The sequence below is a fragment of the Onychomys torridus genome, chromosome 7 (assembly GCF_903995425.1).
Source record: "Onychomys torridus chromosome 7, mOncTor1.1, whole genome shotgun sequence".
Lineage (NCBI taxonomy): Eukaryota > Metazoa > Chordata > Mammalia > Rodentia > Cricetidae > Onychomys > Onychomys torridus.
Window position 1 is genome coordinate 50,265,919 of NC_050449.1, and position 13,555 is coordinate 50,279,473.

General features: G+C 51.8%; 1 protein-coding gene across 1 annotated transcript; it reads right to left on the reverse strand.

Annotated features, from left to right (window-relative positions):
• Positions 1-4,695: 4,695 nt before the first annotated feature.
• Odf3l1 (outer dense fiber of sperm tails 3 like 1) lies at positions 4,696-8,042 on the reverse strand. The gene is made up of 4 exons (XM_036191828.1): positions 7,920-8,042; positions 6,963-7,073; positions 6,177-6,290; positions 4,696-5,329 (listed from the first exon to the last, which is right to left on the reverse strand). Exons 1-4 carry the CDS (start codon positions 8,038-8,040, stop codon positions 4,848-4,850), a joined length of 828 nt encoding a protein of 275 aa, XP_036047721.1. The 5' UTR covers positions 8,041-8,042; the 3' UTR covers positions 4,696-4,847.
• Between the last annotated feature and the right edge of the window lie 5,513 nt (positions 8,043-13,555).

Below are 13,555 nucleotides of genomic sequence, written 5' to 3' on the forward strand. Positions count from 1 at the left end.
ACTGGAGCTCGGCCTCCTTCCAGCTGCAGAGGAGGAGGCCACAGTCTGGCTGCTGGCCAGTCCCTCTGCCAGTGCTGATGGGGTCTCCAACTCCCTTCCGCCTCCAGCCAGCTTTTCAGAGAACCAGAGCTGGAAGACCATCACATCCAGATGTTTGAAGCAGCCAGTGTTCTCCCCACTTTTCAGATGGGGAAACTGATGAGGAGCCAGACCAGAGAAAGGAGAACTTGCACAAAGACCTACAACCAAATGCCCTGGAGCCAGCTCCTCAACCCTCTTTCTTAGCTGCCATTCCTTTCCTTTTTTTTTTTTTTTTTTTTTTTTTGAGCTGAGGATTGAACCCAGGGCCTTGTGCTTGCAAGCGCTCTACCACTGAGCTAAATCCCCAACCCTAGCTGCCATTCCTGCGGGAGAGGCCATGTGAAAGGAGAGCTGCAGCCAGACTGACCTGGCTGGAAACCTCCACCTCACATCCAGCTGTGTTGCTGGACCGCTGGACGACCGTCTCTGGTCCTTTGCTTACGTCAGTGCCTGGAACACGACAAGAACTGCGCATGAGGTTCCTGCCTTGCTTCTGGTAGATGCCATGCTCCACAGAGTGCGGCGAGTCTATCTTACTCACCTGGCACCTGCCATCAGGGTCTTCCTCCCTGATCCCCTCCACAATTCTGGGCCAACCCTTCCATCTCTCTCCTCCCTCTGCCCACGCCCACCTTCTCCCCGGCACCTCTCTCCTCTCCGATGCCCACCCGTCTCTCCCAGCCCCCTCTCTTTAGCCCTGCCTCTCCCTCGCCCATCTCCTGCTGAGTCCCCGCTTACTGTGCACTGCAACTGTGTTTACAAGACAGCGATGACAGTTTTTTATTTCTCCCTTTTGTCTCCCTTCCTCCCCTGAAGGGAAATGTGCTTCCAATCTCCCAGGAAGAAATGAAGGCTCTAGACGAGAGGACACAGAGGACATTGGGGCCATGATGACACCCCACTCCCACACGAGTCCCAAATACAAACAAATGTTCGTGTGCATGCCTGCATACACACACACACACACACACACACACACACAAGCACAGGCACACATACACACACACACAAGCACAGGCACACACACACACACACAAGCACACACAAGCACAGGCACACACACACACACACACAAGCACAGGCACACACATACACACACACATACACACAAGCACAGGCACACACACACACACACACACACACACACACACACACACACACACATAATCCCCCCTCTGGCTGTAGCCTACAAGAGCAGCTGTGTTATTTCGGGGGTAATTGAAAATGTCCATCTTTATTCTAGAATATAAACAGGGCAGAGGGACACAGGAATCAAGGAGAGTAGTGGTGAGGACCACAGGAAGGGGAAGAGCTGGACCAGATGGGAGGCTGCAGACACAGAGGGTGGAGGGGAACAGCAGGAAGTCCTCTTTCCACCCTTAGGACTCAGGGAGACATTCTCCAATCAGCTTTCACCCTGCCCCTTGAGGCAAGAGGACAGAAGGGCTGCCTCCCTGAGTGCCTCTTCTGAGCCCTGGAGACTGGCAGAGACCGCCCCGACTTGTCCTGATGGATGTGACTCCCTTGACCCAGAGCACCCCAATTTCTTCATGAGCACAGAGCACTCACTTCCCACCCAAACCCCCATCTGTGCATGCGTGTGTGTGTGCGTGTGTGTGTGTGTGTGTGTGTGTGTGTGTGTGTGTATGCACATACCCTGCTACCCTTATGTCCTTTGTTTCTGAGGGAGTTGGGGTGCAGCTGTGAACCAGGCTCAGGTGTGTAAGATGGGGAGATACCTGGAGTACCTGGACTGACACAAGGTGTGGGTAGTATCTGCTGTAGAATCTAGGGGAGGTTCTTGCTTTCTTCCTGGGAGGACAGGGCAAGGTGTGTGTTTGGGGGTAGCTGGTATAAGATAGAGGGTAAAGGTGGGTTTTCCGTTTCTCTGGGAGATATCTTGGCTTAGTGGACCTGTAACTAAGGGACATATGTCTGTGAGTGACTCATTGTGACCCTCTTTCCTCATTCTCTCCATCCTTTAGAACCCCAAACCCATTCAAAGTTCCCTTCTAGCTCTCATATCCAACCCTACTCATGTCTGGTGAGCCTAGGGCCCTGCTGATCTGTCTAGTGAAGAAAAGTGGACTTGGTCCCAGGATGAGTAAAACCTCCAATCCTACACTGAACCCTAATCCTGGTCACATACCGAAACCAATTTGGAGACAGGCCACACATTCGTTATGTAGTCAGGGTTGTTTCTGTGCCCCGAGACTCAGTTTCATCTTTCCAACAGTGGTCTTGGCCTAGGCTAGGCACTCCATCAAAAAAGGCCTGTTCAGAGACTGGTGTGAGCCTCACCTGACCTGATGACACAGGGGAGCTCAGCGGCTGCCACCTGCCACCCCCATCCCCATCCAACACTTTCAGCCCAAGCATCACTAATTTTTGCAGCTGCTGTGATAAATGGCATTGTCGGCAAAATGACATCTTTCTAATCTGCTGCAAGACAGATGGGTCCCCGAGCAGGCTCGCTCTCTCTCTCTCTCTCTCTCTCTCTCTCTCTCTCTCTCTCTCTCTCTCTCTCACTCTCTCACTCTCTGGAGAGCCTGCCCAGGCCAGCCTTGCCCAGGTATGGAGAGGATGGGACAGACACAGACTGGGAGAAAGAGACTTCAAGGCTCTGAGCCAGGTATGAACGCAGGTGGTTGCTACAAGCCTCTTCCCTAAACATTGCTGGGTCTCTTTTAATAGTACTACAGTGATCTCCGTTCTTTACCATCCATACTTAGATCTATTCAGTTCCTTTTTCATTTCAGCCAAAAGCTCAAATGTTAGCCCAGGTGTAGTGGTGCACACCTGAAATTCCAGCCCTCAAAACTAAAGCAGGAGGGTCACAAGGTCAAGGCCAGCCTGGGCTGCACAGCAAGACCCTGTCTTTTAAAAGGAAACAAAATCCTGGAGTGGTGGGGCGGGGCGGGGGGCTCCCTCAGTAAACTGCCTGGCACAGGACTTGAGTTTGATCCCCAGCTCCTGGTAAAAAAATATTGGATGTGGCAGCCCACCTGTAGTCCCAGTCCTGAGGTGGAAACAGAGGACTTGGGGGGATTCTCTGGCAAACCAGTCCAGCCAAATTGAGGCGCTTCCAGTTCAATGAAAACAAAAACAAAAACAAACAAACAAACAAAAAACCCCACTGGTCTAAAAAATTAAAGTGGAGAGGAATTGAGGCAGACTCCTAATGTTAACTCTGGCCAAAGGATGCACATATATGTGTACCCATACACACATGGGTGTGCATACACATGAACACCTAACACACACACACACACACACACACACACACACACACACACCAGTTTTTAAAAAATCCTGAATACTTCTTGGTGTTACAAGGATGAATCATTTGGGAAGCCTGGTGGTGCAGGCCTAGAACTCCAGTTACTCTGAAGGCTGATGGAGGATGATCCTGAGTTCAAGGCCTGCCTGGGCTGCAACGTAAGTTTAAAACCAGCCTGTTTTAAAATAAGGGAGGGAGTTGTGTGTGATGGCATGCATCTTTAATTTTAGTCCTTGAGAAGCAGAGGCAGGCAGGCAAGGCCAGCCTGATCTACATTGAGAGTTCCAGTACAGCCAGGATCACCAAGAGAGACTCTGTCCCAATAAAATAAAATAGAGGGGACAAGCCATCAGACACTGATTCTGGCTCTGAATGTCCCCCTCTGGCTGAGCCAGTGGGGTCTTGAAGGGTAGGAATCAAGAGTCAAGGAGTGGCAAATTCCTGCCTGGAAGGCCCCAGCCCACAGGTACCATCCAAAAGCAGATGGAGTCAGGCCTGGCCCTGAGGACTGAGGCAATGCTGCCCTCCCCTGGTCACACCGATGTCCTTCGCCAGGCTGAGCTGCTGAGATTGGGAATCTAGCAAATGACTCTCCAAGATAGCATGTGACACTCAGACCCCACTCCCAGCTCCCCCCCCCCCTTGCAGGCTGACCACAACCTCCAGCACTTCCCATGCTGGCTGCCTCTCTCTAACTGCCCAAAGTCTTCCGGAAATACTGTCTTCACTGAATGTAGTGTTGTGTGCTAATCCCACACTTGGAAGGCTGAGGGCTGCTTGGACTACAAAACAAACAAACCAAACCACTGTGTCCTATCGAGCTAGAGCCCTCGGGTTCAGCTGGAACTCCTTGCAAGAGCTTCTGCACAGCCAGCAAGCTCCCTGCACGCTGTCACTGCCTCTACCTGCCCCCGACAGTCTCCACATATCCATCTGGGTCCTTCTCCAGGAGCCTGTCTTTCCCGATCCCAAACCAAGATGACCCCTCCCATGTCTGCCCACATCCCCACTCCTATCTTGAGCAATGACCCTGGCAGGGACCAGAGATACAGCCCTAGAACTGGGGGGAATTTAAACTTCATCCAGGGCGATCCCTGGCACTATCGGAAAGGGACCGCGAGACCCAGAGAAGCAGCACAGGGAAAGGCCACACAGCTTGTCAGTGGCCACTCTAAGGTGGGCCTGCCCAGGCTCCCCGGAAATCACACAGTGGCTTCCCCTAGAGGCCAGCATCGAACCCCATGTATACAGGATACATGTACCAAGGATCCCCAGCCCCTCACCCAGAGCAGGGTCCAGAGGAAGTAGCTGAAAATGTTTACAAAACAAAGGAATGAATAAACAAAAATATTTATCTAATGCCTCTGTGTGCTGGCTCTTCAGCAGGTACCAGCTCTGCTAAGGGAAACCATTATCAGATTGCTCAATGTGGTATAGGAAAATAATAGCATCTGTGAGGAGGGAGGGGCATGCACCAGCACTGGCCTCAGTCAAGAATGTCCACAATCAATGGGCACAAGTGGGGCGAATGTTTGATGCCCATGGTGAAGGCAGGTATCCGGGGCTTGTGCACAGTGACCGGCTGGACATTGTGGGAGCCAGGGCCAGGCCGAAGTGTGTGGTCCAGTGGATAGGCAAAGCGCTTGGCCATGCTAAACACAGGGCTGCGGTTCTGGTAGACGGATGGCTCAGGTCGGGCATGCATAGCAGGTCCGGGACCTCCCGCTATATTCTCTTTGTAGAACCAGTTCTTGCTGGAGGAACCCAGACTATAGCAGGGAGCGGCTCGGAAGATGGGGGTGTTGGGTCCCAGTGAGAGTGGCAGCTGGTACTGGTTGGAGGCCGGGTTGGGATCCATCACTCTGCATGGACACCGGTAGCCAATTGAGTACTGGGGAGCCGTCCGTTCCCCAGGGGGCCGAGTCCTCTCAAGGTTGTAGTGGCAGGGGGCTGGAGTGGTGCTTAGGCCTGAAAGGGAGGAAGATGGGAGAACCTCGCAGGCCCCAATACCAGCTGCTGCGTCTCACAGAGGGAGCTGAGTTCTTGCCCAGCCCTGGGGGCTTAAAAAACGAAACAGCACAGCAGCAGGGTGGGAACATTAGGACTACATGGCACTGTGGGCAGGGAAGACAGTCACCACGATAGAGACATTGTTGTCATAAAACAAAAGCCACCGCCGGGTGGTGGTGGTGCATGTCTTTAATCCCAGCACTCGGGAGGCAGAGGCAGACGGATCTTTGTGAGTTGAGGCCAGCCTGGTCTACAGACTAAGATCCAGGAAAAGGTGCAAAGCTACACAGAGAAACCTTGTCTCGAAAAAAAAAGCCATCACTGCCGTTGTGGCCGTGACTCCTTGGCAGTCAACATGATGGCATTGCCTTGTGTCCCATGACAGCACCAGGAAATTTTCTTTAGGTCATTAGTTTGTGAGCTCATTAGCATGACAATATTGCCACTTTGACATGACCCTGTGACATCATAGCACAATGTATATCGTAACGTTGGCTTCTGTGCATAAAAACAGTGACACGTGGGTGGGGGTGGCAGCATCATATTTGTCTTTTTTTTTCTTTTTTAATATAACATGGCTGGCCTGGAACAGGCTGTGCAGACCAGGCTGTCCTCTGCTTTCCAAGTGCTGAGATTACTACTGTGTGCCACCTTACTTGGCTAACACTGGTATCTTGATGTGACAATGGGCAGATGTCAGCATTCTCAGGTACCCCCCCCCCCGTTTCGCCCCTTCCCAGGTTCTAAGACTGGATGCCTCCCACACCCCGTCCTCCCAACGGCCCATCTTCCCAGCCCGTCTTACGGAGATTGGAGATGCGCTCCTCCATGGGGACCTGGGGGCAGGTAGATATTCCAAAACGAGTCGCTTTGGGATCCAAGAAATAGCAAGGCCCGGGGCTGTATGTGTCTATGATCCCTGCGGGGGACAAAGAGGGGCCACAGCTGCCACCCCACCGAGGACTCTCTTCAGATTCCTCTGGGGGTCTGTGTACTTTGATTTCCTCATCTGTAAAATGGGACCTTCCGTGCATGGCTGCCGGAGACTGCTGGAAGGACCAGATAAGGACAGGCAGACCACAGTGTGGTTAGTCTCCTACCACAGACACTTCCGGGTTGGTGCCAAGGGCCTTGACACCCACTGTAGCTACCGTGAATTTTGAGAAAGGGCTCAGTCCCAGCCAAGAAACCTCTGCCAAGGAGATGTGACTGTCGGGGGGATGGGGGGCAGTCTAAACCTCAGGCCCCCAAACACATGACCATATCCCCACTCCACCTCTCATCTCATTGGCCTCGGCTGTCTGTCACGGGTCATCTTTGACTACTGCAAGCATCCCCAGCAGAATATGAGACACCCAGAGCCAAAGAGCCCCAGGGAAAGAGGGTCCTGCTCTGCTGGTGACAGTTCTAGGCCCCCCACAGCTCCCTGGGGAGATCTGCCTGACTGGCTGCACACGTGGAGGTCCACTTAGGAAATATTACTGGCTTCCACCTGTCTCCACCTTCACCAGCCCAAGCCCCCAGCGGCCTGTGGATACAATCTTAGACAGTCGCCCTGACCCTTCACGCCCTGACCGTGGGTTCTGCTCACGTTTCTCCGTGTGCCTCGAGTGTAGGGTGTAAGCTGGCTCCTGAAACATGGAGATGTCATGGGCTACATAGCCAGTACAGGATGGCCGGAGGTACTTGGCAGGCCCTGGACCTGTGAGGACAGACAAGACCATCTTTAGACTCAGCCCCCAGTGTGATCGATGTAGCATGAGAACACAAGGGACTTTGCTCTGGCTGATGGCACACTGCCACAGAGCTGGGCATCGAGCTGGTTCCCTACAAGGAAGGTAGTATGCAGAGTAAGATGCAATTTCCTGTGGATCCCGGCCTGTTGTAGAAAGACAACAGTCACAGTTCATTGAGAACTTGGTCTGTAATAAGACTCATGCTAACCACTTGATACTGTTATTTCAGTTGAGCCTCTAGACAACCTTATTAAGACAGACGCTCTTGTCTTTTCCATCTTACAGACAAGACTGAGGCAAAATAAAAAAATAAAAAAAAATTTTTTTTTAAAGTAATCTATCCAGCTACAGTAACTGGTGATGTGAGAATCAACAGAACCCAAACATTTAATCACTGCCCTAAAACACTTCCCGGGTAATAATCAGTCAATAGCAACCTAGTGAGAATTCATTTGCCTGGTCTCCATTAAAAAGAAATAGAAATCACTAAAGGTAGGGCTGGCGAAGCAGCTGAGTGGTAGAGTCCTCACCTATAATGGATGGGTCCCTGGGTTCAATCCCTAGCACCTTGAAAAGTGAAAAACCAAGCTAAATGCTCTAATCTTTTCCCCAAAACATGTTGTACACCCCCACGCTCCAACTCTCTTCCCGGTCTTACAGAGCCAGTGAGTGGGCAGAGCTTGGAGGTGCGGGTTGCTTTGAGGACTTGAGGGGTGTTTGTGGGGCTTTGCAGGAGGGGGCGCTGGCAGGCTAGGCCCTTGACAGTGACCTAGCCACTAGGTCACTAGGCCCTAGGGTAGGGCTGCTCTCACCTTTGATTGTGGCCATGACGACAGGGGTCTGCTTTATCTCCTGCCATGAGGGCACCTCTTCCTCCTTCTCTGGGTGCTGTGCATAGAACACATAGTTCCTGGCTCCCTTGGGCAGTTTCATGGTAAAGGCTGAGAGGAAATATGAGCAGTTACAAGCAGTGCCTGAGAGACCAGGAGACAGGACCCCCGCCCAGGCCCCTCTATCCACTACCCACCCCACTTTGGAGACTCCCAAACAGCTGGGGTCTGTGGGGAAGAAGTCTGGGTTCAGCAGCTGAAGCCACAGAGGCACTTCAGCCAGCAGGATGACATCACATCACGGCAGAACCTGTACTCTGAGGCCCGGAGTGTTTATTTCCCCCGTTGCCGTGGTGCCTGAACAGAGGCATGGCAGCTCTCTACGGAGAGCCCTGCTACAGGAAAATTCAACTCCATGGCCCTCTCTGACATCCAACCAGGCTGCATGCCCTGGGCGTTCCTCAGTAAGAAGGAACTAAGGTCTAAGAAGGGAGTAGTGAGTGACACGGGCCTTGAGCCAGTGACTCACTACCAGGGGGTATCTTATGATTGGGGACAGGAACAGAAAGGGTGAGTAGGTCCTGGGTGAAGGGTTCCTGTCCACCTCCACAATCCTCTGGGACCTTCTACCCCTCCATCCCTTCCACCTACCTCTCCCAGACAAGTCCTATCTTCTATCAGTCTTGCTGTTTGAGCGAACGTATTTCCCACTAAGGTGTAACTGTCTCACAGCCCCTTCCCAGACTCCTTTGCCAGGGCATGATGTCTTTAAAGAGCCACACCTAGCTAAAAGAGTGGCATTGCCTCAGGGTGGCATTTCAGACACAGAGTGAAGGACAAACAGAGTGGGGGGCTCCCACTGATGTTCACAGCAGCAGCATGACCCCATGGCTATGGTATGGTAGAGAGCACCTCTGACGGAGTATGTTGGGAAATACTGAGGGTCGGAGCCTCTATGCAGGCTCCACGTGATGAAGAGATGAGCCCCAGGGCTGGGACAACCCCAGAAACCTCTTCACCCCCAAGAGCTTAGGAGGATCCAGGGCTCATCCACCAGTGGGATTTGACCTGAGCCAGGTTAAGAAAGGTCTTCATCATAGGAGCAAAAGGATGAAGGGTAACGGCCTTTCAGTGGGGTCTGTCACCACCCCAGTGTGGACACTGAGACCACACAGGGATAGAGTATGGACGGGCTTTTCTTTGGGGTCACCAGCTCACAAAACAAAACAACAAAACAACACCTCAGCCTATAGCTTAGGCTCGTGCCACTAGCTCTTAGAACTTAAATGAACCCATTTCTACTCATCTCCATGTTGCCGTGTGACTCATGGCTTTTACCTCTCCTCCTGCATGTCTTGCTCCCTCTCCCTCTAGCAGGTGGCTCCACCTTTCTTCCTCCCAGAGCTCTCTGTCCCTACAAATCCTGCCTAACCTCTTCCTGCCTAGCTAATGGCCATTCAGCTCTTTATTAAACCGATCCCGGTGACAGACCTTCACACTGTAAAGGAATCATCCACAACAATCAAGGACTAATCTAGAGCCCCCAACTTCATCAGTGGCAGGAATACCAGGACACAAAATTCAAGAATCTCTTCAGGTCACAGTCTCACTGCTCACAGCCATTGGGATGGTGATCTGAACTCGTGGCAGCCACCCAGCACAGTCACAATCAGGCATGCTGGAAAATCAAGATTCCTGGGCACTGAAAGGCTCAGAACAGAGAGCAGACTCCTAGGCAGCAGCAGCAGCCCCTCTTCTGGGGGACCTGTTCACCCCACCCTGTGAGCACTCCAGGCAGCCCCCTCCCCTGCCTGGTGGGATTCTCCAAACGCTTCCCTCCCAGGGGTCTGTTCTATGCTTGTCACGTGTCTTTATACATAGCTTTCTTGAGGAAATGGGTTCCCCCCAACTTCATCTGGCCAGGGCTGCTCTCCTGCTCCATATCCTCACTTACTCCCTACCTCCCTTGGCCCTCCCCTGCTGATAGTTCTTCCATGCATGGCCCCTTCCTTGTATCTTCGAGTCCCCTCTGTGTCACATGGGTTCCAGTGTCCAGAAGTAACTCTGCTCAGCTTCTCTTACTTACTAGAGTCCCTCACCTACAACCTGGTGGCCCTGGTTCAGGACTGCCTCTGCCTGTCTCCTAACTCCTGCCGTGACCCTGTAGCTTGGGCCCACAGAGGGCCCACTCCCCAGTCAGTGCCTGGTCTTCCTCATGTGCGAGGACCTCTACCAACTCCCTCTTGGGCCAAGTTCCCAACAGTGGTCCTGGGCTTTCCACTGCTGCCTCCCTCTGGACACCAGCCTTCCATTTCCCACTCCCGGGCAGTCTCTATGAGACACCTGGATGCTGGGCCTGTACCTCCTCCTGCTGCAGGCACTTCCTGCCTTCAGAGCTCTCATCCTTGGATCTGGCAACCTGGATGAGCCTCACCTCTGGGCAGCTTGCTCCCCTGTGCCCAGACATTGTCCCACATGTCTACTCCCCTCTACATGACTAGGGCTTCATGCACTTCCTACTCACCTGCACCAAGCAAAACCAGGACAGAAGCCAGGCCCATCTGCTTCCCACCGGAAGCTGTGGCTGCTCCCCTCAGATCTCCACATGCCCTCTGGCACCTCTGGCACCTCTGATATCCAGGGCCCCTTCTGTCTCCTAAAATCTGTGCTTCTGAGGCATGGACAGATGGCTCGGAGGGGCAAGAGTACTTGCAGTTCTTCCAGAGAACTGGGGTTCTATTCCCAGAACCCACATCGGGTGGCTCATAACCTCTTGCAACTGCCATTCCAGGGGATCCAGTACCTTCTTCGGCCCTCTAGGGCTCTGTGTGCATGCGGTACATATACATACACTCAAACGTACACACATACACACAAAATGAATAAATAAATCTTCTTAAAAGTAAAAAACAACTCTGCCCTTGAACCCACCCTGTCTTTACCCAACTGTCCCTCTCCACCATTCACAGACACGTTTACTCAAAGGGTGTTTTCTCCTGTGGTGGCCAGTCTTGCCTCTGTTTCCTTGACTCACGGAAAGCTGGCTGGAGGCCTACTGCCTCACCCATGCTAGCCTGGACTAGATGCCCGCAGACCTGCACACAGTGAGCTCTTAGCATCTTCTTCTGATTTAGCCTCTTGGCAGCACCGGCCAACGCGGCTGACCACTCCCTGCACCCCTCAAAACCTCTCCTGACTCCAGGATGTTCTCCTGGTTGTCCTTCCCTGGTTTTGGTGGTCCCTTTCCAGGCTCTCTTCTGGCTCTTCTTCCTCACCCTGACCTTTCAGTCTTGGCAAATGCTTATTAATCACAGAATGGAAAGATAGTAAGTTTACTTGGAAGCAGTCTGGTGGGCTCTCCCTCAGCCAGGTGATGCATGTGGAGATAGCTCAGTGGGTAACAGGCTTGTTGTGCAAGCCTGAAGATCTGAGTTCCGACTCAGAGGATCCACAAAAAAGCTGCGTGGAGCAATGCATGCCTGTAATCCCAGCACTGGGGAGGAATGCCTGGCCATCAGCTTACCTAATCAGAGAGTTCCAGGTGCAGAGAGAGACTCTGCCTCAAAAAAGAAGGTGGGGAGCAATGGAGGAAGACACTCAATGGTGGCTGACCTCTGGCTTCCACACAGGTGTTCATATATATACATCACACACAAAAGCTGTTTATTATTATTATTCTATTATTTTGTGTTGTATGGGTATGTGCATACCACTGAGAAAAGAGAAGAAGAAAAGAGAGATTTAAAAAAAAAAAACTGTCAATTTCTGGTGTTTCCAAGCCCAGACCTGGATCATTGTCTCACTTTATGTCATTCTTCATCTGCCCGAGGCAGTCCCCTCTCCTCCTGAGGCTCCTTCCCTAGTGTCACATCAACAGTTCCCCAACATGCCTATAGTCTCAGCAGCACTAGGTTCTTGCCTGCACCATGCCACTTGGGTTTCACATGAGGGGCAAAACCAACACGCCCAAGTCACTCTGTAGTTGAGGATGACCTTCTGATCCTCCTGTCTCTACCTCCCAAGTGCCAAGAGGGCAAGTGGAAGCCACCCACCACTATGTCTCGTTTTATTCGGTTCATCTGATCAAACCTAGAACTTTAGACATGCTAAACAAGCCTTCTACCAACTAAGCTACGCCCCCTAGCCTCCAAAGAACTTTTTGTGAGATGTTCCCCACCCCAAGTTCATCTCAGTGTGTCACCCTAATATCCACCTTAGTGCCTGAGCCTTGGGCTTGTCCTGCACACCCTTCTTGTCTTTACTTCACAACCAATCACCAAGTCACTTTGGGGAGCTTGTAAGTCCCCCAAAGTCAGGCTTCTATATATCAGTCATCCCTCTGTCCCCAGTGTGTGCCCAAAGCATAGTGCCTGGCACAGAGAGGTGATGAATCTGTTGATAAAGTGCTTGCCACACATCATGACAGCCTGAGTTCAGATCCCCAGCACCTGGAAAAAGCCAGATGCCATGGTACACCTCTAGAACTCTAGAGCTAAGGAGCAGGGCCTGAGAGCAGAGAGGGGCAGATCCTTGGACCACTTTGGCCAGTCAGTCTAATCAATGAGCTCCGGGTTCAGGGACAAGGCCCTGAGTTAAAAGCTAAGGTGAAGGACTGGAGAGATGGCTCAGCAGTTAAACTCTTCCCAAGGACCTAAGTTCAGTTGGCAGCACCCATGTCATTGGCTCACAACTGCCTGTATCTCCAACTGCAGCAGATCTAACATCCTCTCCTGGCCTCTACCAATACATTCACACATGTGGCATACATGCACACAGACACACATTAATAATAACAATAACAACAACAACAATAATAATAATAAAGACCTAAGGTGACAGGCTGACTAGACAGCTCAGTGGGTAAAGGCACTTGCCACCAAGACTGAAGACCTAAATTTGAACTCTGGGACCCAAATGATAGGAGAGAATTCCCAAGAGTAGTCTTCTGTCCTCCACATGTGTGTTCTAACATGTATTTATGCACACACACAAATTAAAAATAAGATGTACAGCAATTAAGGAAGACACCTGATGTTGAGCTCTGGCCTCAATAGACATGTGCACAAACATGTACGTACACACACACACACACACACACACACACACACACACACACACACGTTCCCACATATGCACTCACATGGACACATGAATACACAACATGTATATACACACTGAAAGAAAAATACTTTGAGGGGCTGAAGGTGCAGCTCAGGTTGGTCTAGCTGCGTGAGGTCTGAGTTCACTCCTTAGCAGAGGGGACAGAGGAGAACAGTTTTGAGTAATTCTTTGTCTCTCTGGTTAATCAGGGGATGCCACTCCACCAGCAGAAGCAGTACATTCTGAGTGCTGACACCTGCCCATCTCACTCACCGGCCTACCCTTGGCAGGCAGCTGTGTAGTATTACACCCATTATCTGGTATCACAAAACACACAGAGCTTACCACAGAAACCTCCGGTCTCACACAGGGCCTGGGGTTTAGGAATTTGGGAGAGATCTGGCTGGAGATTCTGGTTCTAGATTTCTTGGGAGGGGGCAGTCGAGACAGAAGTAGAGCCTGCAGTCATCAGAAAGGGTATTTGGAGAGCTGGCAGATCCATACCCAAAGATGGCTTG

Excerpts from the sequence above, each read along its gene's own strand:
- Odf3l1 (XM_036191828.1), bottom strand. The coding sequence starts at position 8,040 with ATGAAACTGCCCAAGGGAGCCAGGAACTATGTGTTCTATGCACAGCAC. Across the intron at positions 6,291-6,962 it reads CTCGAGGCACACGGAGAAAC|GGATCATAGACACATACAGC; the intron begins GTGAGCAGAACC and ends TGTCCCCCGCAG. Across the intron at positions 5,330-6,176 it reads GGAGCGCATCTCCAATCTCC|GCCTAAGCACCACTCCAGCC; the intron begins GTAAGACGGGCT and ends CCTCCCTTTCAG.